The 27,121-nt window shown below is 48.9% G+C and overlaps 1 protein-coding gene across 2 annotated transcripts in view; it reads right to left on the bottom strand.

The window, feature by feature from the left end:
* Positions 1-27,121, bottom strand: part of TOR2A (torsin family 2 member A) — a 104,424-nt gene that overhangs the window by 19,111 nt on the left and 58,192 nt on the right. Inside the window, exons 3-5 of one of the 2 annotated variants that reach the window (XM_069236963.1) lie at positions 19,737-19,912; positions 16,921-17,048; positions 13,528-13,651 (exon numbers count right to left, since the gene is read on the bottom strand). In XM_069236963.1, the coding sequence (XP_069093064.1) occupies positions 13,641-13,651; positions 16,921-17,048; positions 19,737-19,912 (315 nt within the window). In that variant the 3' untranslated portion in view covers positions 13,528-13,640. Of the gene's footprint in view, positions 1-13,527; positions 13,652-16,920; positions 17,049-19,736; positions 19,913-27,121 lie in introns of those variants that run through there. The other variant, XM_069236962.1, reaches the window with a different exon arrangement.

Below are 27,121 nucleotides of genomic sequence, written 5' to 3'. Positions count from 1 at the left end.
ACTTTTGGCATATTGTCATAAAAATAAAGTACCTTTATTTTTAGTACTTCTGTGTATTGTGTTTTCTTATGATATTGGGCATATGACACCAGTGGTATAGTAGGAGCTTTGCATGTCTCCTAGTTCAGTCTAAGCTGCTCTGCTATAGCTACCTTCTATCAGCCTAAGCTGCTAGAAACACCTCTTCTACACTAATAAGGGATAACTGGACCTGGTACAAGGTGTAAGTACCTCTGGTACTCACTACAACCAGGCCAGCCTCCTACAGTTGTTATTCAATATATTTCCTGATCCCCAAGAAGGATGGTCGTTTGAGACCAATCCTGGATCTGAGGATTTTGAATTGGTTCCTCAAACAGGAGAAATTCAAGATGCTAACTCTGGCGCAGCTACCTCTGGTGTTGAACAAAGACGATTGTATGGTGCCTGTCGACTTGAAGGATGCTTACTTTCATATCCCTATAATGAAGTCGCACAGGAAGTATCTCCGGCTTGTGGTGGGGTCGCAACACTACCAGTTTGCTGTCCTCCCGTTTGGTCTTACTCCAGCACCTCGAGTCTTCACAAAGGTGATGGCAGTGGTGGCAGCAAGTCTCAGAAGGGAGGGGATATCGGTATTCCCTTACCTGGACGATTGGTTGATCAAAGCCTCCTCCCCAGAGCTTGTCGTCACTTGCAGATAACAATTCAGTTGTTGTTCAGGCTGGGTTTTTCGATCAACGTACCCAAATCTCACCTGGAGCCCTCTCAACGCCTCCTGTTCATAGGGACAGTGCTGGACACAACATTAAATCGGGCCTATCCTCCGCCTCAGTGGCTCCAGGATATTCAGGCGTTGATTCCAATGTTACAAAATGGAGCGGTTGTTCCAGTCCTCAAGGTCTTACGCCTGCTCGGTCTGTTCGCTTCTTGCATTCTGTTGGTCACTCATGCACATTGGCACATGAGGGCTCTCCAATGGTGCCTCCACAAGCAGCGGTTTCAACACAAAGGGGATCTCGAGGATTCGATAACGATCTCCAGAGACGCTGCAGCGGATCTACGATGGTGGGCTGTGGACAGCAACCTTTCGCAAGGAAGGCTGTTTTCACTGCTGCCGCCGGTGGCCACAGTCATAACGGATGCTTCCACTCTAGGGTGTGGAGCTCATCTGGGGGAGCTGGAGATCAAAGGTCGTTGGTCTCCAGTGGATCAGACTTTTCATATCAATCTGTTAGAATTGCGGGCAATACGCTTGGCTCTCAAGGCCTTCCTCCCGTCCCTTCGCAGTCAGTCATTTCAAGTTCTGACGGACAACACTACCGCGATATGGTATATAAACAAGCAGGGAGGAGTAGGGTTGTATCTTCTCTGCAGAGAAGCTCTGCGTCTCTGGTCCTGGCTTCAGGAACATTGGATTTGCTGGATAGCAAATCATCTGGCCGAGGTGCTCAACATGCGTGCGGGCTCTCTCAGTCGGCTCCTTTCGGCCGATCACGAGTGGCGTCTCCGTCCGGATCTGGCCCTGTACATTTTTTGGATGTGGGGTACGCCGGTGATAAATCTGTTTGCCACTCGGGAGAATGCTCACGTTCCGTCATTCTGCAGCCTCCAGTATCCGGTGCAAGGAGCTTTGGGGGATGAGTTTCAGATCTGTTGGTGCAACCAGTCGCTTTACACGTTTCCCCAATACCCTGGATTCCTCAGGAGCTGAGGAAGATTTGCCAAAGCCAAGATTGGGGTCAGGTTATTTTAAAAGCCCTGGATTGGCCAAGAAGGGTGTGGTACACGACCTTCTCCAACTCTCGCTATGCCCTCCGCTCCGTCTCCCTCTCAGGGTAGACCTCCTCTCGCAGTCACAGGGGCAAGTTCTACACCCCCACCTCCAGAGCCTGCACCTTCATGCCTGGAGATTGAAAGGGGCAACCTGAGTTCCTTCTCTCCCACCAGATGTAGTGGATGTTATTTTATCGGCCAGGCGACACTCCACTAAGACCATTTATCCCGGTAGGTGGACAAAGTTCGTGGCTTGGTGTGGAGAAAAGCAAATTAACCCTTTGATAGCCTACCTTTCTGATAATTTATTATTTGCTTTGGACTTAGCAAAGCAGGGTTGTGCGGTGGCTACGGTTAAGGGTTATTTAGCTGCTCTGTCAGCCTTTCTTTGCCTCCCGGACCAGCCCTCATTATTTAAATCACCTATTGTAGTTTCCAATGTTACAAATGGAGCGGTTGTTCCTGTCCTCAAGGTCTTACGCCTTGTTAGTTAATAGGTTTCTTCCCACTCCTTTTCATGTGCCTCTTTGGGACCTAAATCTTGTTTTAACCTTTTTAAATGGGGTCACCTTTTGAGCCCATGCACTCTTGCCCGTTACGGTTTTTAGAGCTTAAGACAGTTTTTCTTGTTGCCATAACCTCTGCTAGGCAGGTTAGTGAGCTCCAAGCTCTTTCTGTAAACCCCCCCTTTACCTTGTTTTTCCCGGATAAAGTGGTGTTGAAAATCAGGGTGGCTTTCCTGCCAAAAGTTGTCACTCCTTTTCATATAGGGCAGACTATTACCCTTTCTTCTTTCTACCCTCCTCCTCACCCCTCGAAGGAGGAAGACAGGCTTCACTGGTTGGACCCTAAAAGGGCGCGTAGTTTCTACATTGAAAGGACGAAGGACTTTCGCCAGGAAGATCAGCTGTTCGTGGGGTACATTGGACAAAGGAAGAGCAGAGCAGTCCATAAAATAACTATCTCCAGGCGGGTTATCCTTTGTATCAAGATCTGTTACACGTTGGCGAAAAAGGTTCCCCCTGAAGGTATCAGAGCCCACTCCACCAGGGCTAAGTCTGCTACTTCGGCCCTGGCAAGGGGGGTTCCAGTGGTTGATATTTGCAAGTCGGCAACTTGGGCGTCCCTCCATACCTTTGCAAAGCATCACTGCTTTGACTCTGAGGTTCGGAGGGACGGCCATTTTGCACGATCTGTCTTACAGGATTTCTTGGTGTAATCAGACAGGCACCCACCTCCGAGTGCCGTACTGCTTTGGGACTCTATTCAGAAGGTGAGGAATCCACAGGTAGTTTGTATCCATAAGAAGAACAAGTTACTTACCTTCAGTAACGCTTTTTCTGGTGGATACACTAGCTACCTGTGGATTCCTCACAGTCCCACCCGCCTCCCCGCTGCCTGTCTGATTGCACTTGTATATGTGGTTGTATAGATGTATGTATATATTGATATATATATATATATATATAGAAAATGTCACTTACCCAGTGTACATCTGTTCGTGGCATGAGACGCTGCAGATTCACATGCTGTGCACATCCCGCCATCTAGTGTTGGGCTCTGAGTGTTACAAGTTGTTTTTCTTCGAAGAAGTCTTTTTCGAGTCACGAGATCGAGGGACTCCTCCCCTTTCGGCTCCATTGCGCATGGGCGTCGACTCCATCTTAGATTGTTTTCCCTGCAGAGGGTGAGGTAGGAGTTGTGTATATAGCAATAGTGCCCATGCAATGGAGTAAATATGTATGTACCTAATGTGTTTAAAAGTAATATATTTACAAATTTACAAATGTACAAGTCTAATTTTTCTCAACTTAAAACGGCTACAGGCTCCCGGGGAGGTGGGAGGGCGCATGTGAATCTGCAGCGACTAATGCCACGAACAGATGTACACTGGGTAAGTGACATTTTCCGTTCGGTGGCATGTGTAGCTGCAGATACACATGCTGTGCATAGACTAGTAAGCAGTTATCTCCCCAAAAGCGGTGGCTTAGCCTGTAGGAGTGGAAGTAGTTTGAAATAAAGTCCGTAATACTGCTTGTCCTACTGTGGCTTGCTGTGTTGTTAACACATCCACGCAGTAATGTTTGGTAAATGTATGAGGCGTAGACCATGTGGCTGCCTTACATATTTCAGTCATTGGTATGTTTCCGAGAAATGCCATGGTAGCACCTTTCTTTCTGGTTGAGTGTGCCCTCGGTGTAATGGGCAGTTCTCTCTTTGCTTTAAGATAGCAGGTTTGGATGCACTTTACTATCCATCTGGCAATGCCTTGTTTGGATATTGGATTCCCTGTATGAGGTTTTTGGAACGCAACGAACAGTTGTTTTGTTTTGTGAATTTGTTTCGTTCTATCTATGTAGTACATTAGTGCCCTTTTAATGTCTAATGTATGTAATGCTCTTTCAGCTACCGAATCTGGTTCTGGAAAGAATACTGGGGGTTCCACTGTTTGATTTAAGTGGAACGGTGATATGACTTTAGGTAAGAATTTAGGATTTGTTCGTAGAACTACTTTATGCTTATGTATCTGAATAAAGGGTTCTTGTATAGTAAATGCTTGTATTTCACTTACTCTTCTGAGAGATGTGATAGCTATCAGAAAAGCTACTTTCCATGTCTTAACATGTACATGAGGGCATTGGTTCAAAAGGTGGACCCATAAGTCGTGTTAAGACAATGTTGAGATTCCACGAAGGAACTGGTGGTGTTCTTGGTGGTATAATTCTTTTTAGACCCTCCATAAATGCTTTTATGACTGGGACCCTGAATAATGAAGTTGAGTGTGTAATTTGCAGATAAGCTGAAATTGCGGTGAGATGTATTTTAATGGATGAAAAAGCTAACTTTGACTTTTGCGAGTGTAGTAGGTAGCTGACGATGTCTTTAGCAGATGCATGTAATGGTTGAATTTTATTATTATGGCAGTAATAAACAAATCTTTTCCACTTATTTGCATAGCAATGTCTTGTGGTTGGTTTCCTAGCTTGTTTTATGACCTCCATACATTCCTGTGTAAGGTCTAGGTGCCCAAATTCTAAGACTTCAGGAGCCAAATTGCTAGATTCAGCGATGCTGGATTCAGGTGTCTGATCTGTTGTTTGTGTTGAGTTAACAGATCTGGTCTGTTTGGTAGCTTGATATGGGGCACTACTGAGAGGTCTAGTAGTGTTGTGTACCAAGGTTGTTTTGCCCAAGTTGGTGCTATTAGTATGAGTTTGAGTTTGTTTTGACTCAATTTGTTTACTAGATACGGCAGGAGTGGGAGAGGGGGAAAAGCGTAGGCAAATATCCCTGACCAGTTGATCCATAACGCATTGCCCTGAGAGTGAGCCTGTGGGTACCTGGATGTGAAGTTTTGTCATTTTGAGTTTTCTTTTGTTGCAAATAGGTCTATTTGCGGTGTTCCCCACCTTTGGAAGTAAGTCTTTAGTATTTGGGGATGAATTTCCCATTCGTGGATCTGTTGGTGATCCCGAGAGAGATTGTCTGCTAACTGGTTTTGGATTCCAGGTATGAACTGCGCTATTAGGTGAATGTGGTTATGAATCGCCCAATGCCATATTTGCTGTGCCAGGAGACATAACTGTGTCGAGTGTGTTCCTCCTTGTTTGTTCAGATAATACATCGTTCTCATGTTGCCGGTTTTGACAAGAATGTGTTTGTAGGTTATTATAGGTTGAAATGCCTTCAGCGCTAGAAATACTGCTAGTAGTTCTAAGTGATTTATGTGAAGCTGTCTCTGCTGAGTGTCCCATTGTCCCTGGATGCTGTGTTGATTGAGGTGTGCTCCCCACCCTATCATGGAGGCATCTGTAGTTATTACATATTGAGGCACTGGGTCTTGGAAAGGCCGTCCTTTGTTTAAATTTATATTGTTCCACCATTGAAGCGAGGTGTATGTTTGGCGGTCTATCAACACTAGATCTAGAAGTTGACCCTGTGCCTGTGACCATTGTGATGCTAGGCACTGTTGTAAGGGCCGCATGTGCAACCTTGCGTTTGGGACAATGGCTATCCATGAGGACATCATGCCTAGTAGTTTCATCACTATCTTGACTTGTATTTTTTGTTTTGGGTGCATGGTTTGTATTACGTTTTGAAATGCCTGTACCCTTTGTGGACTTGGAGTGGCAATCCCTTTTGTTGCGTTGATTGTTGCTCCTAAGTATTATTGTATTTGAGACGGCTGTAGGTGTGACTTGTTATAGTTGAGTGAGAAACCTAGTTTGTGAAGGCTTTCTATGACATAATTTGTGTGTTGTGAGCACCGTTCCTGTGTGTTGGTTTTTAATAACCAATCGTCTAGGTACGGGAACACATGTATTTGCTGCCTTCTGATATGAGCAGCCACTACTGCCAGGCATTTTGTAAAAACTCTTGGCGCGGTTATCCCGAATGGCAACACTTTGAACTGGTAATGTACCCCGTGGAATACAAACCTTAGGTACTTTCTGTGTGAAGGATGTATCGGTATATGGAAGTACGCATCCTTTAGGTCTAGTGTTGTCATGTAGTCTTGTTGTTTGAGCAGTGGGATTACGTCTTGCAGTGTCACCATGTGAAAGTGATCTGATTTGATGTAGATGTTTAGTGTTCTGAGATCTAATATAGGTCTTAGAGTTTTGTCTTTTTTGGGTATGAGAAAGTACAGGGAGTAAACTCCTGTTCCTCTTTGATGAATTGGTACTTTCTCTATAGCATCTTTTTGCAACAACGCTTGGACCTCCAGTTGTAAGAGTTCCATGTGTTGTTTGGACTTGTTGTGTGTTTTCGGTGGGACATTTGGAGGGAATTGTAGAAATTCTATGCAATAACCATACTGGATAATGGCTAGGACCCACGTCTTTGTTATTTCTTCCCAGTGTTTGTAGAACTTGGTTAGTCTCCGCCCCACAGGTGTTATGTGTTGGGGATTTGTGACGTGGAAGTCACTGCTTGTTTTGAGGTGTTTTGGGACTCTGGAACTTCCCTCTACTCTTTGGGAACTGTCCCCCTCTATATTGTCCCCGAAAACCTCCCCGCTGATATTGACTCTGATAAGTGGGCCTTGTTTGTGTTGTTGAGGGTTCTGTGCTCTGTCCCCGAAACCCCACTCGAAACTGTGATTTCCGAAAAGTGCCTCTGCTCTGTGGGGAGTAGAGTGCGCCCATGGCCCGTGCATGTGTCTTTTTTGAGTTTTTCAATAGCAGTGTCCACCTCCGGCCCAAACAACTGCTGTCCGTTAAATGGCATATTCAGCACAGCTTGTTGTATTTCCGTCTTGAATCCTGATGTACGCAGCCATGCGTGTCTCCGTATGGTCACTGCTGTATTTACGGTCCTAGCAGCTGTGTCCGCTGCATCCATTGCTGAGCGTATCACCTATTTTTCAGATTAAGCCATGGCCTGCTGGCGGTGGCGTCCCCTGGGCTTTAGTGGCTTTTCGGTGAGTTTAGTGTATTGACGTCTTACTCACAGTTTTCGGCGTCTGTTCGGGACCGACCTTGTCCCAGTCTGAATCCTCGATGGAGAAGGTTTCTTCTTCCTCTTCCAAGTGTTTTTGTCCTGTCAGCGCCGACACCATTTGTAATCTTCTTGCTCTTCGGTCTCTTAACGTCTTCCTCGACCGAAACGCTTGACAGGCCTCACAAGTATCTTCTTTGTGTTCTGGAGACAAACACAAATTACAGACCAGATGCTGATCTGTATAAGGATATTTGTTGTGGCATTTGGGGCAGAAGCGGAATGGGGTCCGTTCCATTAGCCTTGAAGACACACGTGGTCGGGCCAACCAGGCCCCGCCGGGGAATCGAAAACCCCGAAGGGCCACCGGAGCTCTTCAAAGTTCGGTGTCGATCTGTTGTAGCTAACCCGATACCGAACGCAAACAATACCGTCGAATTTTCCGAGATTCTAACTATCTTCCCGAACCGAAACGCGGAGCGAAAAGGAACACGTCCAAACCCGATAGCGGAAAGAAAACAATCTAAGATGGAGTCGACACCCATGCGCAATGGAGCCAAAAGGGGAGGAGTCCCTCGAGCTTGTGACTCGAAAAAGACGACTTCGAAGAAAAACAACTTGTAACACTCCGAGCCCAACACTAGATGGCCGGATGTGCACAGCATGTGTATCTGCAGCTACACATGCCATCGAATATATATATATATATATATATATATATATATATATATATATATATATATATATATATATATATATATATATATATATATATATACACACACATACACGAACAATGGTTTTGATGATGTTGCATCATGAAGACTTTATGTATATATGTATTTATTGGAGTTACTGTGGAGTCGGTTCTCACCTGTTCGCCTCAAAGGCACGTAAAAAATGGGTGAAACTGACGTCAGCACGCTGACGAGGACCTCTTATTGGCACGGTGACGTCAGACAGTCGCGTGGAGCTGTGCAATTGTGACGTCTTCATCGACGTGGAGAGCTGGGAAGAAGATTTTCCGTCGGATGCTTGTGCAAGGGTGAATTCATAAGGTGAGGAATCCACAGGTAGCTATTGTATCCACCAGAAAAAGCGTTACTGAAGGTAAGTAACTTGTTTGTTTGGCATACAAATGGCAATAAGCTATTTTAAAAGTGGACAGTGCAAAATTCAACAGTTCCTGGGTGAGGTAAGTGCAAGATAGTTTTAGCAGGTAAGTAAAGCTCTTACAAGTTCAGTCTCCGGGGCATAGGTAGCCCACCGTTTGGGGTTCAAGTCAACCCCAAACACCCAGCACCAGCAACACAGGGCCGGTCAAGTGCAGAGGTCAAAGAGGGGCCCAAATAACATTCGCACCTATGGAGACTAGGGGTGCACCGGTTCCAGTCTGCTAGCAGGTAAGGACCTGCGTCCTCGAGGAGCAGACCACGGGGGTTTTGTAGAGCAATAGGGGAGGGTCCCAAACAGGCACACAATATAGACCCTCAGCGGCACAGGGGCCCGGGTGCAGTGTGCAAACACAGCGTCTGGTTTTCTATTGGAACCAATGGAGGGACCGGGGGTCACTCTGGCGATGAAGGCAGGGCACAGGGGGGCTTCTCAGGCCAGCCACCAACTGGGCAAAGATGAGGGCCGCCTTCTGGTCATTCCTGCACCGGTAGTTGGTTCCTCTCAGGCCTAGGGGTGCGGGTGCATCGTTTCTTCCAGGCATCGGGTTCTTTGTTACCGGGCAGTCGTGGTCAAGAGGATACTCTGGATTCTCTCTGCAGGGGTCGCCGTGGGGGTGCAGGGAGGTCATCTCGGGAAGATACGCTGTGGGAGTCACCTGGGGAGCCACGCTACAGTGTTGGTTTGTCTGGACACAGGCCAAGGTTCGTCGGGTGCAGAGTGTTGGTGACTCACGCTTCAGGAGTGAGGTGGGTGTCCCTTTAAAGAGGTTTTCTTCTTGGTTGTTTTGGAAGTGCCACTGTCCACAGGAGTTTCTTGGTCCTTTGGGTTGCAGGGCAGTCCTGAGTCAGCAGAGGTCGATGGGCCCACTGGATGTGTCGCTGTTGCAAGTTCTTTGAATCTGGAGACAGGCCAGTAGGGCTGGGGACAAAGCGGCTCCTTTTCTGCTGGGTTTTCAGGTCAGCAATCCTCCTTCTTTGTAGGTCGTCAGGAATCGGATTTCCTGGGTTCAGGGTTGCCCCTTAATACTAGATTTAAGGGGTGTGTTTAGGGCTGGAGGGCAGTAGCCAATGGCTACTGTCTCTAAGGGTGGCTACACCCTCATTGTGCCACCTCCATCTGGGGAGGAGGGCACATCCCTAATCCTATTGGGCTAAATCCTCAATGCCAAGATGGAGGATTTTCTAAGGAAGGAGTCACCTCAGCTCTGGGCACCTTAGGATCTGTCCTGGCTAGAGGGTGACGACTCCTTGTTTTTCTCATTATTTCCTCCGGACTTGCCACCAAAAGTGGGGGCTGTGTCCAGGGCGGTGGGCATCTCCACTAGCTGGAGTGCCCTGGGGCACTGTAACACCAGGCTTGAGCCTTTGAGGCTCACTGCTAGGTGTTACAGTTCCTACAGTGGGAGGTGTGAAGCACATCCACCCAGTACAGGCTTTGTTTCTGGTCACAGAGTGACAAAGGGACTCACTCCATGTGGCCAGAAACCAGTCTGAATGTGGCAGGCTGGCAGAAACTGGTCAGCCTAGCAGTAGGAGTGCATTTATTGTGCTGAGAAGTTTGATACTAAACTTCCCAGTATTCAGTGTAGCCATTATGGAGCTGTGGAGTTTGTGTTTGACAAACTCCCAGACCATATACTCTTTATGGCTACACTGCACTTACAATGTTTAAGAATTGGCTTAGACAATGTATGGGCATATTGCTCATGCAGCTATGCCCTCACCTGTGGTATAGTGCACCCTGCCTTAGGGCTGTAAGGCCTGCTACAGGGGTGACTTACCTATGCCATAGGGAGTGGGTTGTGGGCATGGCACCCTGAGGGGAGTGCTATGTTGACTTAGTCTTTTTCTCCCCACTAGCACACACAAGCTGTGAGGCAGTGTGCATGTGCTGAGTGAGGGGTCCCCAGGGTGGCATAAGACATGCTGCAGCCCTTAGAGACCTTCCCTGGCATCAGGGCCCTTGGTGCCAGGGGTACCATTTACAAGAGACATATCTGTGTGCCAGGGCTCTGCCAACTGTGGGAACAAGGGTACAGTTTTAGGGAAAGAACACAGGTGCTGGGGCCTGGTTAGCAGGGTCCCAGCACACTTCAAATCAAAGCTAGCATGAACAAAAGGCAAAACGATAGGGGGTAACCATGCCAAAGGTGGCATTTTCCTACAGCAATGGTCAACAGCACATCCCCACGTCGAATAAAGATATTCATCTTATTAAGGCCACTACATATCCCCTCAACTCCCCTGCCTACAGAAGCAGAGACTGTTGTTCCTACAAAAGCCACAGAAGCCTGTAATATGCCTCAATACAAATGAGCATAAAGGGCTTTTGTGCTCTCACCTCGGTCCTCTTGACCTAACTTCCTTTGGCCGCCCCTAGGACAATGGAGTACTGAGCACAACAGAAGGGGACAGTAACTCTTCCTTACTCTCCTGTACAACAACCTTATCTTTCAAATGCATGTAGGACACTGGGGCTTTCCAGGAACGACCAGCACTTGTTGAACTACTCTGACAAGAAGCCTTAAGACTGACGTGTGATCTGCGAGTCAAGATTTCAAACCCCATTATGCCAACTCAGAGTTGCTGCCGTCGGTGGTGGATAGATTAATAATGTTCAGAATGCTCAGAGATGCCCCCTAACAGCCCTGAACAATGATGGATGTGAAGAAGTTCATCAGCTGCTGACCAGGTCATAAGCCCAGCTGCCAGGTCAGGAAGGCAGGAGGGGACTGATGGGCGGGAAGCACAGGGCAGGAGGGGGCTGATGATGTGAAGCGTAGGCCATTAGCATAAATGTGTGTGAAGCACAGGTCATTAGCACAGCTGCCAGGTCCGGAAGGCAGGAGGGGACTGATGGGTGTGAAGCACAGGTCATTAGCACAGCTGCCAGGTCTAGAAGGATGGGACTGATGATGTGAAGCACAGGTCATTAGCACAGCTGCCAGGTCTAGAAGGAGGGGACTGATGATGTGAAGCACAGGTCATTAGCACAGCTGCCAGGTCTGGAAGGCAGGAGGGGACTGATGGACGGGAAGCACAGTGCAGGAGGGGACGGATGATGTGAAGCACATGGTAGGACGGGACTGATGATGTGAAGCACAGGCCATTAGCACAGCTGCCAGGCCTGGAAGGCAGGAGGGGACTGATGGGTGTGAAGCACAGGTCATTAGCACAGCTGCCGGGTCTAGAAGGAGGGGACTGGTGGATGTCAAGCACAGGTCATTAGCACAGCTGCCAGGTCCGGAAGGCAGGAGGGGACTGATGGGTGTGAAGCACAGGTCATTAGCACAGCTGCCGGGTCTAGAAGGAGGGGACTGGTGGATGTGAAGCACAGGTCATTAGCACAGCTGCCAGGTCCGGAAGGCAGGAGGGGACTGATGCCTGTGAGGCACAGTTCATTAGCATAAATGCGTGTGAAGCACAGGTCATTAGCACAGCTGCCAGGTCTGGAAGGCAGGAGGGGACTGATGGGTGTGAAGCACAGGTCATTAGCACAGCCGCCAGGTCTGGAAGGCAGGAGGGGACAGATGGGTGTGAAGCACAGGTCATTAGCACAGCCGCCGGGTCTAGAAGGAGGGGACTGGTGGATGTCAAGCACCGGTCATTAGCACAGCTGCCAGGTCCGGAAGGCAGGAGGGGACTGATGCATGTGAGGCACAGGTCATTAGCATAAATGCGTGTGAAGCACAGGTCATTAGCACAGCTGCCAGGTCCGGAAGGCAGGAGGGGACTGATGGATGTGAAGCACAGGTCATTAGCACTGCTGCCAGGTCTGGATGGCAGGAGGGGACTGATGGATGTGAAGCACAGGTCATTAGCACAGCTGCCAGGTCTGGAAGGCAGGAGGGGACTGATGGATGTGAAGCACAGGTCATTAGCACAGCTGCCATGTCCGGAAGGCAGGAGGGGATTGATGCATGAGAGACACAGGTCATTAGCATAAATGTGTGTGAAGCACAGGTCATTAGCACAGCTGCCAGGTCCGGAAGGCAGGAGGGGACTGATGGATGTGAAGCACAGGTCATTAGCACAGCTGCCAGGTCTGGAAGGCAGGAGGGGACTGATGGGTGTGAAGCACAGGTCATTAGCACAGCTGCCAGGTCTAGAAGGAGGGGACTGATGATGTGAAGCACAGGTCATTAGCACAGCTGCCAGGTCTGGAAGGGAGGCGGGGACTGATGATGTGAAGCAATGGTCATTAGCACAGCTGCCACATCTGGAAGGGAGGAATGGACTGATGTGAAGCACAGGGCAGGAGGGGACTGATGCATGTGAGGCACAGGTCATTAGCAGAACTGACAGGTCTGGAAGGAAGAGGGCACTGCACGTCTATATGCAAGGGTAGCAGTAGAGGGTGAACTTAGCGAGGAGGTAAAAGAGCGCTGAACAAAGGTGAAGCCTTGGGGTACAATACAGGGTTCTTTATACAGAGGCAGGTACCAGGTGTGGGGATGAATTATTCCTTATAAAGATGTCTTCCGCTTCCGTGTGAGTTACAGGAGGTTGAAGAAGCTTGGCTGTCGGTGAGGATGTTGATCCATACCTTGGAAGTGTAAACAGAGAAAGCTGACTGTTTATTTTTTATTTACTGTAAATATTCATCTGTAACCTGCTGATGTCCTAGATCCTGGCACTGCGGTGCCCGCCTGAGGTGGTTACTTTCTTGCCAAGGCAGGCCAGGATTCTACTGCTGATCCAGCTTATTTTAGGATGCCATGGAGCGACGGGACCAGTGTAGATCCTTCAATCCTTCAGGGTGGGATCATGTGGTCTAATTCCTTCAAGCCCCCCCAGCAGGCCGGTGCACTGCAGCAAGCCTTTAAGAAGTGATGGAGGTAAGTAATTTAGGCACAGGTTGCCTCCATCCATGCGGGGGAAGACCAGAGCTTGGGCCATGCTTCAGAAAGGGGTTTCACTTGTTCCAGGAGGGAGAGCAGGTACCGTGCCATCCGCTTTCATAACAATGTGTGCTTTGAAGGTGATATCTGTGTCAAGGGTCAATCAAAATGAATGCACATGGTCCGTTTAATGAGGGGAGAAGCCGTCTAGGTTGTCAGATAGTGGATGAGTGGTTGCTTGAATCTGTTGGTGAGCAGAAAGGATGTCTTTGGTGGCGTGAGCTGGTACTGGACACCCAGTGCCAGATTAGTGAGGCAGATTTTAAGTTGCTGAATGGTGCTGGTCGAGGAGACTGCAGGGTAGATTTGAGGGTCATCGGCAGCTGATGGATCTTGGTGCTGTTGTCTCTTGTGTGGTCTCCGGTGGTCAAAGGAATCCTGTGGGTGAAGCAGGGTTGAAGATCAAGCTGTGCTCGTTAAAGTGGGGCTCATGAGCTCTAGGATGACATATTTATGGGGTAGACTTCCCTAAAACACAAGGATCTACAGTGGACAGAAGAGGTTGTGGACGCGTTCGCCATCAGCCTCCAATCATACAGAGAAGCAGTACCACTATATGGAGTAGAAGCGACTCCTCAAGCAATGGCGTCTGAAGCACCAATGTCTGTGTGGGAGCAAGAAGACCCGCCACCAGCTCAGGCTGATGCCGCAGTGCGTCTGATGAACAAGACGCCAGTGGGAAGTGCCTCCTCTGGATGGCAGACGTCAGTGACAAGATGAACCAACCTCTGTGCAGCTGCTCATTCAAATGCAGTTTTAGGCATCATGCAGGTGGATGGCACTGACCCAGCCCTGAGCCCAGCAGGCTGACCATTCTGAACTGTGACAGCAGACAGTGTTGCTGGAAACAGTAGAGGTCTCTGAAGAAAACAGACCAAGAGTTCACTCTTTTGCTGTGAAATACAGGAAGTAAATCCTGACTCTCCCTAAGTGGAAAGCACTATACATATGGTCCCAAGGACGAGCAGTGCACGTAGCACTGCCGGAGCTCGATGTGCCATCTTGTGTAAAGGAGGCTAAGCTTGAAGTGTGTGAAGGGGTCATCCACTTCCTTAGCCCTCATGTGAAAGTACCAGAAGCCTCAAGTGATCGGTCTGTCCAGGGCTTAGGTGAAGAAAGACTCCATCCCCATTAGACTCAAGCATTCTACAACAGTGATGACTGCAGCCATTCTAAGATAGAGGAGTCAGTTCTGTCTCTTCAGCCCTGAACTGAGAAGAAGCCAGACTGAAGAAACTGTTCCAGCTATATCCCAAACCTGCAGGGGGATGACCAGGTTTGAAACCCCTGAAAAGCCTGCACAGTCCTCCTACCCCTGCCCAAGCATAAAGAAACGGGGATCCAGCTGTGCCCAGAACAGAGAGGGCATCGGCAGCTCTCATGCTGGTTCTTCACCAGATGAACACCTCATCCACAAGAACTAGACCTTGCTGTAAATGAGCGTTTCAATCAATACGTAATTTCTAAAGTGCGGCTAATCACCGTAGGGTCTCGAGGCGATGTTTGCGGGTGTGTTGCTCAATTCAAGAGCCAGGTCTTGAGGTCCTTCCTAAACTGCTTCAGTGATGCGTCTGTCCGACTGTGAGAGGTAGCACGTTCCACGTCCAGGCTGCTCAATCGAAGAGCCAGGTCTTGAGGTCCTTCCTGAACTGCTTCAGTGATGCGTCTGTCCGACTGAGAGAGGTAGCAGGTTCCATGTCTGGGCTGCCAGGTAGGAGAAGGATCTTCCTCTTGCTGTGCTTTTCTGGATCTAGGGAACAGCTGCAAGGGCGAGCTGGGAGGAACGGAGTTGTCTGTTGGGTACGTAGAAAGCGAGGTAGTGGTTGAGGTATGCCGGTCCTATGTTGTGCAGTGCCTCGTAGGTGTAGATCGGAGTTTGTTAGTGATGAGCCTGTTGAAAGGGAGCCAGTGTAGGTCTCGGAGGTGGGAGGACATGTGGCTGTGTCAGGGGATGTCCAGGATGAGTCGAGCTGCTGCATTCTGGATTCTTTGTATTTGTGTTTGCAGTTTCTTGGTAATGCCGGCATGGAGTGCGTTGCCATAGTCCAGTTTATTAGTGATGAGTGCGTGGGTGACTGTCTTCCTCGTGTGGGAGGGGATCCACTTGAAGATCTTTTGAAGGAGTCGGAGGGTGTGGAAGCAGGACGACGACATGCGTTGACTTGGCGGGTCATGGATAGAGAGGAGTCCAGGATGATGCCCAGATTGTGGGCTTCGTCCGTGGGAGCGTTTCTCAGTGCGGTGGGTCACCAGGCGTCGTTCCAGGCAGAAGGGGTGGAGCTGATCACAAGGCTCTCCCGTCTTGTCCGAGTTGAGTTTGAGGCTGCTGGCCTTCATCCAGGCGGCAACTGCTCTCATCCTGTTGTGGAAATTCCTCTTGGCTTGTGCAGGGTCGTCAAACAGGGAGAGAGAGGATCAGTTGGGTATCACCATCGTAGGAAACAATGTTTAGCCCGTGTTGTTTGATGATCTTGGCTCTCGGGGCTATGTAGATGTTGAAAAGCATCGAACTGAGTGATGATCCTTGGGGCACTCCGCAACATGTATCTTTGGGTTCTGATGTGAACGGCGGTAGTGTGACAGTCTTCTTCCGGTGAGGAAGGACCTGATCCATTCCAGTGCTTCATCTCGGATGCCGGCGTCATGGAGTCTGGCGCAGAGGGTGGAGTGAGAGGTGGTGTTGAATGCGGCGGAGAGGTCTAGGAGGATGAGTGCAGCGGTGTCTTCGTGGTCTAGTATGGCGTTTATGTCGTTGGTGGCTGCTAGAAGTAAAGTTTCAATGTAGGGGTTGCTCAGAATCAGGATTGTGATGGGTCCAGGATTTGGTGTATCTCAAGTAAGTCGGTGAGTTGCTGCTTGATGGCCTTCTCTTGCTGGGAAAGGGAGCAGAGAGATGGATCTGTATTTATTTCAGCTACATTGGGTCGGAAGTGTTTTTAAAAAAAAAATTTTTTAATAGTGGGTTGATCTTGGCATGCTTCCAGTCTGATGGGAATGTGGTGGTCTCGAAGGATCGGTTGATAGTTCGGCAGAGCTCAGGTGCAATGGTGGCGCTGGCCAGGTTGGAGATGTGAGGAGGGCACGGATCCGAGGGTGCTCCCGAGTAGATGGAGTTAATGAGTCTTTGGGTGTCCTCTTTGGTGATGGGGGTCCAGGAGTTCAGGATCTAGTGTGTTGCTGGGTCCTTAGTGGTGTCTGTGGGCAGTGCGGGCGGGTTTTGGTTCTTTAAGCCTTTGTAAATGTCCTGGATTTTTCGATGGAAGAAGGTGGTGAGGTTGTCGCAGAGGTTTTGGGAGTAAGAGTCAGACATCTGTAGGAGTTTTTCTGGGCAATGCCTCTACTCCTCCTACGTTACCGTCTTTATTTATTTAAAGAGTTTTATATATAGTTAGCAAGGGTATCAGAGCGCTTTACAAATATTGTGAAAGGCAGTGTTGGGTAGAATGGGTTAGAGAATAAAGTCTTGTAGAAGTCAAATCAAAGCACTGTCTGGAGAGGAGCAAACAAAGATGTAGGGGTTGAGGAAGAGATTCAGGTTGCGCAGCAGGTGTTAGAACCTGAGTGGTTAAGGTGTTAATAACCATACTTACATGTGTGTACCCATTAGGTATGTTAACGTGTGTACAAGCTCTAAAATCAGTACTCACTGTGAGGATTGTCTAAGACCGCCTTGGAAATGGCCGACTCCAGGTCTTTGAGTTGAATTTCTTCCCGGTCCTTCCGGTTCTGCCAGAACTGCAGGGCTACGCGGTTGATCTGCTCTCCGCCGGCATTGCTGTACAGAATGTAAACGGTGAAGGCATCAGCTAGGAATACACCTCATGTGGGCAACCAGAGGGCTGTGGCTACCAAACAAGTCAGCAGCAACACCTGGCCTGCATCAAGGGTAGCAATGACTCAATACTGCTCACAGGTCCACGACCCATGCTCGTGGCAGCCATCATAAAACCAATGAGTTTATTTCAAACCATGTATGTATGTGCCCAGTTTGTCACTGTGCTCGAGACCACCAACCTCAGCACTGGCTGTCACCAAGAGCAGATGTATTACTCCCACATCTTCATCCCATCATACACAGCAACTCATTCCCAATGCACAATATGACTTCTACAAGCCCTGGCAACCAGAAGTGTTCCACAAGTGACACCGGCTTGCAGATGACTGTAGGTTTTAGAACTTCGCAGTCAGTGATTAACTGTGCAGCAAAGCCTGGGCGAAATTCACACAATTTAATTTGCAGAAAATATGAGAAATGCTCAAATATGTACGTGAAATTAAGCATTTCGCAACAAACCAGCTGTGCAATTCTTTAACATTTTAGTGTGAAATGCACCCTAATGCCCACTTTTGGTACAAAGAAAGCATTTCTTGCTTTTTTTTTTAAAAAAGCACAAAATTATGCGTAACGTGAGTAGCAGCTGCTCCAATTTTGTTAGTTTGTGTCACAATCCTTTAACCAGAGTACAGGAAGGATGCAAAGTCTCAATTATATGACATGGTGTAAGTTCAGGCATTTTGTATAACAACTGTAATGCGAAAAGCAGAAATTACACCGGCGTAAATGAAATTAGTCCTCGGCCTGCATGCGGCGTGTTCACTTCCTTAGTCATTGGAGCTAGTCTAGGGGTAGCGGTGTTCCGCCGGACCCGGGGGTAGCGGTGTTCCGCCGGACCCGGGGGTAGCGGTGTTCCGCCGGACCCGGGGGTAGCGGTGTTCCGCCGGACCAGGGGGTAGCAGTGTTCCGCCGGACCAGGGGGTAGCGGTGTTCCGCCGGACCAGGGGGTAGCGGTGTTCTGCCGGACCAGGGGGTAGCGGTGTTCCGCCGGACCAGGGGGTAGCGGTGTCAGCTGGACCAGGGGTAGCGGTGTCAGCCGGACAACCATGTCTTAGCTTCATATTGCCCATCCTGGTTTCTTCAAGGCACCAAGGACACCTCGCCTGGGCGCTCTCGCACCAGCGCCGCCTTCAGTCTGAGATGACTCCGTCCTTGTCGAGCGCACACAGATTATGGATTTAACAGTAATTGTTTGATTTCATTTATTTTTGTAACACGCGGCATATGCCCAACGGCGTCCTGGCGCTAGGAGTCTACTGACAAGTCCATCTCACTGACCCTGACCAGAACTACAACGGAGGGGTAAAAAGCCAGGTTTTCAACTTTTTTCTAAAAATCTTCAAGCTAGATGGACCTCTAAAATGTTCTGGAATATAATTCCAGAGCTTGGAGGTGGTAAACAAACCTCTACTGCCCCAAGAGGCTCTGTGAATTCTAGGCACCACCACTTTTTTGGAGACTGCAGATCGTAAATACATCTTTACTAAATACAACGAGAATCTTCTTTTGAGGTACTCAGGGCCAGACCAACTAGGAGCTTTGTGAGCGGTACACAGCGCTATAAAAGCGACCCTCCTCATAACCGAAAGCCATTGTACTTCCTCCAAAGCTTTCGAGACAGAGACAAACTGTTTTATACTTTTAAGCAGTAAGTGTTCTTTCATAGCTTTCTATATGTGTGGGTTTCCTGGGGCACAGGCCCTTCTGAGGGCATCGGAGGGCTGCACGCGGTGCCATGATAGGAGCTCCGACAGCCGAGGTCCTGAAACCACAGAGACAGCTATGAGAATAGAGATAACGAGACATTGCCCCAGAGTACTGGTTCCATGCCTGGAGTGGTCAAAATCATGAGATGCTTTAACTCTTCTCGATTCCTGATCTATTTTTTTTGGAACTAAGAACGTAAATATACTAACCATAAGAAAAGCTGTGCATTCACTAAGTTATGTTTCCAAACCTGCTTTAACTAGAAAAGCGTATGGCTAATGCACGGCCCAGCCTTGCTCTAATGTATAGCTAAGGCTACCAGTTCCAGTTTTTTCTTATTTGTACAGATAAATACAGACAGAAAACAATGCGTTTCTTGTCAGAATTTATTTTTAAAAGCGGAAAAATGCTGAACATGATACTTCAAATGAGCGACTTTCCATGCAGCCGGTTGTGAATTCCAAGACGGCGCGTGAGCAGAGAGGCAGCGCGGAGAGTTAAAAGGACATATTAAGATATCTTTAAATACAGAAATATATTAAAAATATTTGTAGTAAATTCCTAATATTTACCTTTGGGTGTATTGTTTTTCTATAGTTGGCTGCTGAATTTGCTAAAGTGCAAAAGGCCTCACAGTATGAGCGCTTGTTTATCAGTTAAATAAATGTGGAAATGCATCAGTCGACCCCACTTATTAAAAAACCACAAAACAAATATTGATGAATATTAATAAGATGCCCAAAAAATAAATATGGATAAATACAGACAGAAATGTTAAAAATAAAATACCATAAAACCATGAAAGCTATCTAATGCAGCTTAAAGCGTAGGCTTCTCTGAGGGCTGCTGCTTTCAATCACCCATAGGGTCTCAAGGCGCTGCGCTTTGCAAAGGACTAGCTCAGAGGCTGCACCCACCTACCTGATGAAGATGAAGATGGCCCTTCTGTAGTTCGTGCCGTACACCACCCAGGAGGGCCCCAGGAATGGCACAATCACATCAATGAGGCCGGGGTGCATTTTGTCCATCTCGTCGAAGAGGAAGACCGAGCGGCCACAGGAGCTGAGGTTACCCTGGATCCAGCTTTTCAGATCCTCCTGGAACAGAAAAAGCCACAATCAACTGTCACAGATGGTAGCAAAGCCCTGATCCTTGGAGAGAACTTGTGTAAAGTGCACACGGGGATTAAAACCGGATCTAGGATCAGCGGCGTTCGCTCAGGGGCTTGGGTTCCTCCTCCAAAGAGCTGGGTGTCTACTTCAAATTTCAGCTTTACAGGTCTTGGACATCAATTCAACCTTTTTAAAACATTAGGCTGTAGCGTAGTTTTAAAGCACATACATCTGAAAAGGGCTTTTGCCGTCGAAGCAGTAATTGACCAAAAAAAGATGGAGGCCCGATGCATCCCTGAAGATGTCCACATCCTACAGACCCGTGGAATAGTCAGGGAGTGCCTACTCACATACAGCAGCACATTGTCAGCGTAGAGAGCCATGCAGGCCTCCCACCCTAACAGATCCCCCAGCATTCTGCACCCATCCAAACCCAAATTACAAAGTGGCTCCATGGTCAGGGCAAACACCACCCCATTAACCCAGGCCCATGGGGAGGAGTACAGCAGCCTAACATAGGCCCCAAACCTGGACCAACATTTGCCCTCTCCAGAAGTGTATAAACATAGGCCCACTCCACCAAGGAAAATGCTTTCTCGAAGTCTGTTAAAAGGAGGGCAGCCGGGACCCCCAGACCCACTGCATGAGCCAGTGCCAGGTGACGTCTCCTTATGCAGTGTCTGGTGCCCTTGCGTGGCACAGAGCAGTTCGGATCCCAGTGGATCAAGGAATGGATCATCCTGGCCAGCCTATTAGCAAATAACTCAGCCAGGAGTTTCACCCCTGCATTAATCAGAGACATGGGTCAATAAGATGCACATTCTTCCCGGGGTCGCGCCCTCCGTGCAGTTCAACTACTGTGGCCTCACGCAAGTCCCGAGAGGTCACCATCCTGAAGTGGCTGGTGGAACATGGCTCCCATATGGGGAATGAGATTGCATTCATAGCACCAAAAGAGTTCAGCAAAAAGGCTCCAGCATCCTCCCTACTGGCGTGGCCCCCAGTCAAGACATCAACTCTCTCTGTCAGCAGGAGGTGCGGTGTCACCCTCTCCTTCCCAGAAAGGCCCTATAGCAGGACACCACTTCTCCAGCCTCCCCGAATCTCTCCTAACAAAGGGTGGCACAGTACCAGGCACAATCTTTGGCTATCCCCTGCGACTCCACCACCAAACCCAGGCTAGGGTCCTGGATGACTCCTGATCGATCTTCGTCAGTTAGTATATAAGTTTCCCCACTTTTTTCTTTCTTAGATTCGTATATCCCATGATGGGAGGTGAGCCACACCAGGTGCACCCAGTCCACATAGGCATCTCTGATTTGTTCCTGGATCACTGTCAACAGGTGCAGGTCATCAACTGTGGGAAAGAAACCACCTCATTCCAGCTAAGACATGTTGCTCCTAAGAGTCTGTGGTCTCCCTTACGCTGCACATTATGGGACAATCTTGCTAGATAAGGTCACCTTCAGGGCCTCCCAAATGACCACCACAGAGGAGACCAAGCCCAAGTTGGTTTAAAAGAATTGAGCTATTTCCTCTGAACAAGAGTGGGTTCTGCAGGAGCCAGTTGCTAAACCTCCACTTCCCAGCTCTTCCCCGACTGGTCACAGGGGTCACCGTCTCCACGGGGAGTGATCTGATAAGCATCTGGGCAGAAGGCCCGAGAGTCTTCTGCAAGGGTAAGAAATAGTACATTCTTGAATGGGTGTGGTGGACCTACGAGTGGAGGGAAGGGTGTTTGGTGTTGCAGAGGCGCCAAATATCCAGGAGCTCTGGACACAGCCCACCCTTCCAAGGGGGGAACCCTGGAAGCACGAGAGAAGGTACTATCAAGGAACGGGCTTATGGCAGAGTTAAAGTCCCTGCCACCACTGTCCTGCACATCCGGAGCTGGAGCAACTGGTTGGCCAAATCACTTAGGGTGCTCGTAATCGCAGGTAGGGGAACATACACACTCACTATTTCCACATTCGCCCCTCCATTTGGCCTGATATCACTACCCACTGACCCAACTTTTCATGAAACACCGCCTTCACCTCCAAAGGAAAGGACTTGTGGAGGAGGCCAGATCCCCTCTACAGCTGCGGGTGAAGCCAGCGTAATACACCCTGGAGTAGGCAAACCTATCTAGGCCCCCACACTGAGCACCCAGCATGTGCGTCTCCTGTAGTAGGAGCAAGGCAGGTGACCACTTCTGGCCGCTGCAAGATCACGCCCCTCTTTAACTTGTTATTAAGGCCACTGACATTCCAAGTAACATGTTTAAAGCTCAGCGTGCCTGACTCAAACATTGAATAAGTACCAGATTCTCCCTCACCTGGGAGGGCGGAGGTGAGGGTGTGGCCTCAGTATAGGGATAAACAAACAAATCCAAAGGACCAACCCTCAAATGCCTTCTCTCCCCCCCCCCCCCCAACTACACTTCAGCACACAAAGCATCTGTCGCCCCTGAATACAACATGAATCAATAATCACGAGGGATATCTAAATCCCAGACTCCCCCAAAACGTATACAGTGATAGACATTGAAGCAAGCTCTGTAGTCAGGTGGTCCCCTTCCCCCTGAGAAGGCATGTTTAGAAAGGTGCAGAGATTAAAAGGAGAGGGGCCAATGTTCAGGTCAGAGCTGAAAGTTTCTGCGGTGCTCTTCGTCGCCACAACTGGAGGAGGATACACCAGTAACATGTCTTGCATCCTTCCTCCGCCATTGGTCTCTTCGGTGTCTCCTCCCATCGGAACAATCTATGAATGGGTAGCCAAGCATTCTTTCTTCCTGGCCTCCGCATTCAGTCTCACCTGGGGGGCAGGCAGCCTGTGTTCCTCTGCCTCCTCCCACATGCTCTTAGAAGAAAAGAAGAAAACTGTCCATGCAGGACTTTTAACTTAGCTGGGAACAGCAGCATACACTGGTGCCCTATCGCTCTCAGTTTTTGCTTAACTCCTTCTAAGGATTTACGCTGCTGCTGCACTTTTGTGGAGTAGTTGAGGAAAAGCACTATAGTATAGCGTCCCTGTCCACATGGTTCAGGATCCACCATATAACCGGAAATGGAGGCCCAAGGAGGAGGTAGGAGGAATCAGGACTTTATGGACCTCGCCAGGAAAACAGAGTGATTGGACTCCGGAATCTAGGATCTCAGCCAAGTCATGAAGAAGAGTTACAGCTTTGGGCCCTCTGGGATCCCATTGAGGAGAAGATTATTACACTAGGAGCAACCCTCTGAGTCCTCAGCCTGCTGTTACGGAACAGCTGACATCTCCCTGACATGCCTCACCTGCTTAGCAAGTTATTGCACCTCATCCTCCACATTGAAAGATCTAAGCCTCTGCCTCGGTCATACAGTCTGCTAGCTTCTGCATGTCCGGTCACAGCCAAGAGACCTAAGTGTCCACTCCTCCAACCTGTATCTCCAGGGCTTCTCTGGACTAACATATGGCCTGCAGGATTATCGCAGAGGAGGACTCAGCTGGAGCCGAGACCAAACCAGAGGGCGCTCCGGCCTGGGCTTCAGGGTCACAAGTAAATTTATCAATGTTCCCATGCGCTCGAGGAGCAAGGATTCTAGGGCCAGATGTATGAAGCTTTTTTTCCGTTTGCGAACAGAAAAAAAGCAATTTGGGATGTATAAATGCTATTTTGCAATTTGGTGATCTATTACTGACTCGCAAAATAGGTTTACAAGTCGGTATTAGGAAGGGGCGTGTCAAGGACGTCCCTTCCTAACAGCTAGTCACAGGGGGAAGTAGGAAGGTTTTGAGACCAGGAATGCGGTTGCAAAACATTTGCAGTTACCACAAACTTCAAGTTGATGGTAACCCATTTGCAAATGGGAATGGGTCCCCAAGGGACTCCTTCTTTGCGAATGGGGGTGCAAACAATTTTAAGAGCAGACAGTGGTCTCACGGACCACTGCCTACTCTTAAAAAAGGAAAATAAAACTTTTCAGTTTCCTTTTTGTAATGCATCCTGCTTTCCTCTAAAGAAAACGGACTGCGCTACAAAAAAAAGATTGCTTTATTTAAAAGCAATCACAGATATGGTGGTCTGCTGGCCCCAGCAGTTCACCATCCCTGTGATTGTAGCCATTCAAAGTGGGTCTCAAACTGAGACCTGCCTCATGAATATTGATGAGGAAGGCCCATTTGCGACCCACTGCGAATCACTAACAGTGTTAAATACACTGGTATACATTGCAGTTTGCATTTTCCTAATAGCGAACCGCTAAGATTTGCTACTAGGAAACCACAAACTTTAACCTACGTACATCTGGCCCCCTGTTGCCCGTGGTGCCTGGGGGATGGGGGAACAGAAGATGTGCAGTGGGAAAGGGTGGAGGGAGAAAGGAGTAAGTCTCCAGAGGCAGAAGAACCCCATCACAAGTATGCTGCCTCTCCGTCAGGTCCTAGGCCTACTGTGAGTCCAGGGTGGAGTCTCCAAGTGAAACTCTTGGCCCGCGTCCAGTTCCAGCAGCCATGTTAGCCCTAGTATCAGGCACCTGCACCTCGCAACCAGCCAAGAAAAGAAAGGGAACCGTCAGCCGGATCTGCATCTAGTCCAGAAAACACAGGCCCTCCAGGATGGACCGACATCCTGTGGGTACCCACTCCAGCAGGCCAGACTTACTCTGCCAAAGGGCCTGCTGCTCCCAGAAAAGTCCTTCAGGGTTAGCTCCGCTCTGCGTTAGGGAGACTCCTAGCAGACCACCCACAGCCCGACGGTCCTCTCAGGGTCTCCACTGCCCTTCATCAGGGGCATTCAAGCGGTCCCCAGGACTGCCCCTTAGCTAGGCGCAAGTCGCTGCATTCCTCCACTGTAGGTAAGGCCCACCGTACACCTCTTAGGTCTCTAGCAGCAGGAGGCAACCCCAGATGCACAGGTGATGGGCCTGATCAGGGCCGCCTTCACCAGACAGTTGCCGTTCTCGATCCTAGCATTGGGAGAGAGGCACGGATGTCCCAAGGCTCAAGGGGGCATCTGACCTGGAGGGTGAAGAAGGATTTATGGGGCAGAGCGCTAAATCCGTGCAGCTGCCATGTTAAGTGTCTGACCACACAAGTGGCACCAGCCATAAAGATGAAAACTAACTGTGCACCACCAATCTGGATATAAAACCTACAGCTGAAAGAGGTGGCGGAACCACCTACAGCTACAAGAGGTGGCGGAACCACCTACAGCTGCAAGAGGTGGCGGAACCACCTACAGCTGCAAGAGGTGGCGGAACCACCTACAGCTGCAAGAGGTGGCGGAACCACCTACAGCTGCAAGAGGTGGCGGAACCACCTACAGCTGCAAGAGGTGGCGGAACCACCTACAGCTGCAAGAGGTGGCGGAACCACCTACAGCTGCAAGAGGTGGCGGAACCACCTACAGCTGCAAGAGGTGGCGGAACCACCTACAGCTGCAAGAGGTGGAAGAAGCCCAACCACCTACAGCTGCAAGAGGTGGAAGAAGCCCAACCACCTACAGCTGCAAGAAGAAGCCCAACCACCTACAGCTGCAAGAAGAAGCCCAACCACCTACAGCTGCAAGAAGAAGCCCAACCACCTACAGCTGCAAGAAGAAGCCCAACCACAAGAAGAAGCCCAACCACCTACAGCTGCAAGGGGAAGCCCAACCACCTACAGCTGCAAGGGGAAGCCTAACCACTGCAAGGGGAAGCCCAACCACTGCAAGGGGAAGCCCAACCACTGCAAGGGGAAGCCCAACCACTGCAAGGGGAAGCCCAACCACTGCAAGGGGAAGCCTAACCACTGCAAGGGGAAGCCTAACCACCTGCAGCTGCAAGGGGAAGCCTAACCACCTGCAGCTGCAAGGGGAAGCCTAACCACCTGCAGCTGCAAGGGGAAGCCTAACCACCTGCAGCTGCAAGGGGAAGCTTAACCACCTGCAGCTGCAAGGGGAAGCCTAACCACCTGCAGCTGCAAGGGGAAGCCTAACCACCTGCAGCTGCAAGGGGAAGCCTAACCACCTGCAGCTGCAAGGGGAAGCCTAACCACCTGCAGCTGCAAGGGGAAGCCTAACCACCTACAGCTGCAAGGGGAAGCCTAACCACCTACAGCTGCAAGGGGAAGCCTAACCACCTACAGCTGCAAGGGGAAGCTTGTTTGGGGATTTCCACACAAGGTGCAAGCTACTATCTCGCTTGTACTATCCAAACTGGTTTTTGCAAAAGGCCTCTACCATGGATCATCTCTATCTGTTATGAAAAAACTACAACGTATCCAGAATTCCGCACCCAGGCTACTATTACATGTAAAGCCGCAAGCCCACATCTCCCCTGCCTTGCGAGCACTACACTGGTTACCCGTTGCCAGAAGATGCACTTTCAAGCTGCTTTGTATCACCCACAAAGCTATACATGGAACAGGACCGCTTTTTATCAGAAACAAAATAACCAAATACATCCAACAAAGAAACCTCCGCTCAAGATTGGCACCCCTCCTTAGAACACCACCATACAAGAAAAAGACTATAGGTGGTACATCCTTCTCCGTTCAAGCAGCCAAACTATGGAATTCATTACCCCCAACTATAAGAGCCACAGATAACTTTCTTGTCTTCAGAAACCTACTCAAGAGTTGGCTCTTTCCTTCATAACCACCATATTCAAACAACTATGATCTGCATATGCCTATGTTGATAAATATTTTTTTCAGATTATGTGTATATTTCTAGTTATGTATAGTTTCTTTAGAAAATATGTATCGCTGGTATGTCATAACAATAAAATACACACACACTCTTTAAACCTGTTTGACTAAGTATATTTTGCCCATGGTTCTAATTATGTATTGTATGTGCATATGTGTGTGTATTCATATGTGTGTGTGTGTGTGTATATGTATGTATGTATGTGTATATGTTGTTTCTGTGCTTGGCATGTACGTGGGTCATTGCATGACTCCTGGGTGGGTTGTTATACTAGATATCTATGAATCCCTGCTCTCATCTTATCACACTTATCTGCCCATCATCATATGTCATGTCTCTATCAAACTATCCTCCATTATCACTCTGACTCATCCCAAATCCTTTCTACTACTTTCATCTCCTAAATACCTCTGCCTAAGCTCTTCCCTCCGCTTCCACATCTAACTCACCAAACCTCACTCTACTACCGTGACCTCCCACACAATCCTACTAAATTCTCCTGCATTTATCTCACCCTGCTACTATGCTCTCCCTGACCCTTT

The sequence above is a fragment of the Pleurodeles waltl genome, chromosome 6, assembly GCF_031143425.1.
Source record: "Pleurodeles waltl isolate 20211129_DDA chromosome 6, aPleWal1.hap1.20221129, whole genome shotgun sequence".
NCBI lineage: Eukaryota > Metazoa > Chordata > Amphibia > Caudata > Salamandridae > Pleurodeles > Pleurodeles waltl.
This window is presented reverse-complemented; position numbering and strand designations above follow the sequence as displayed.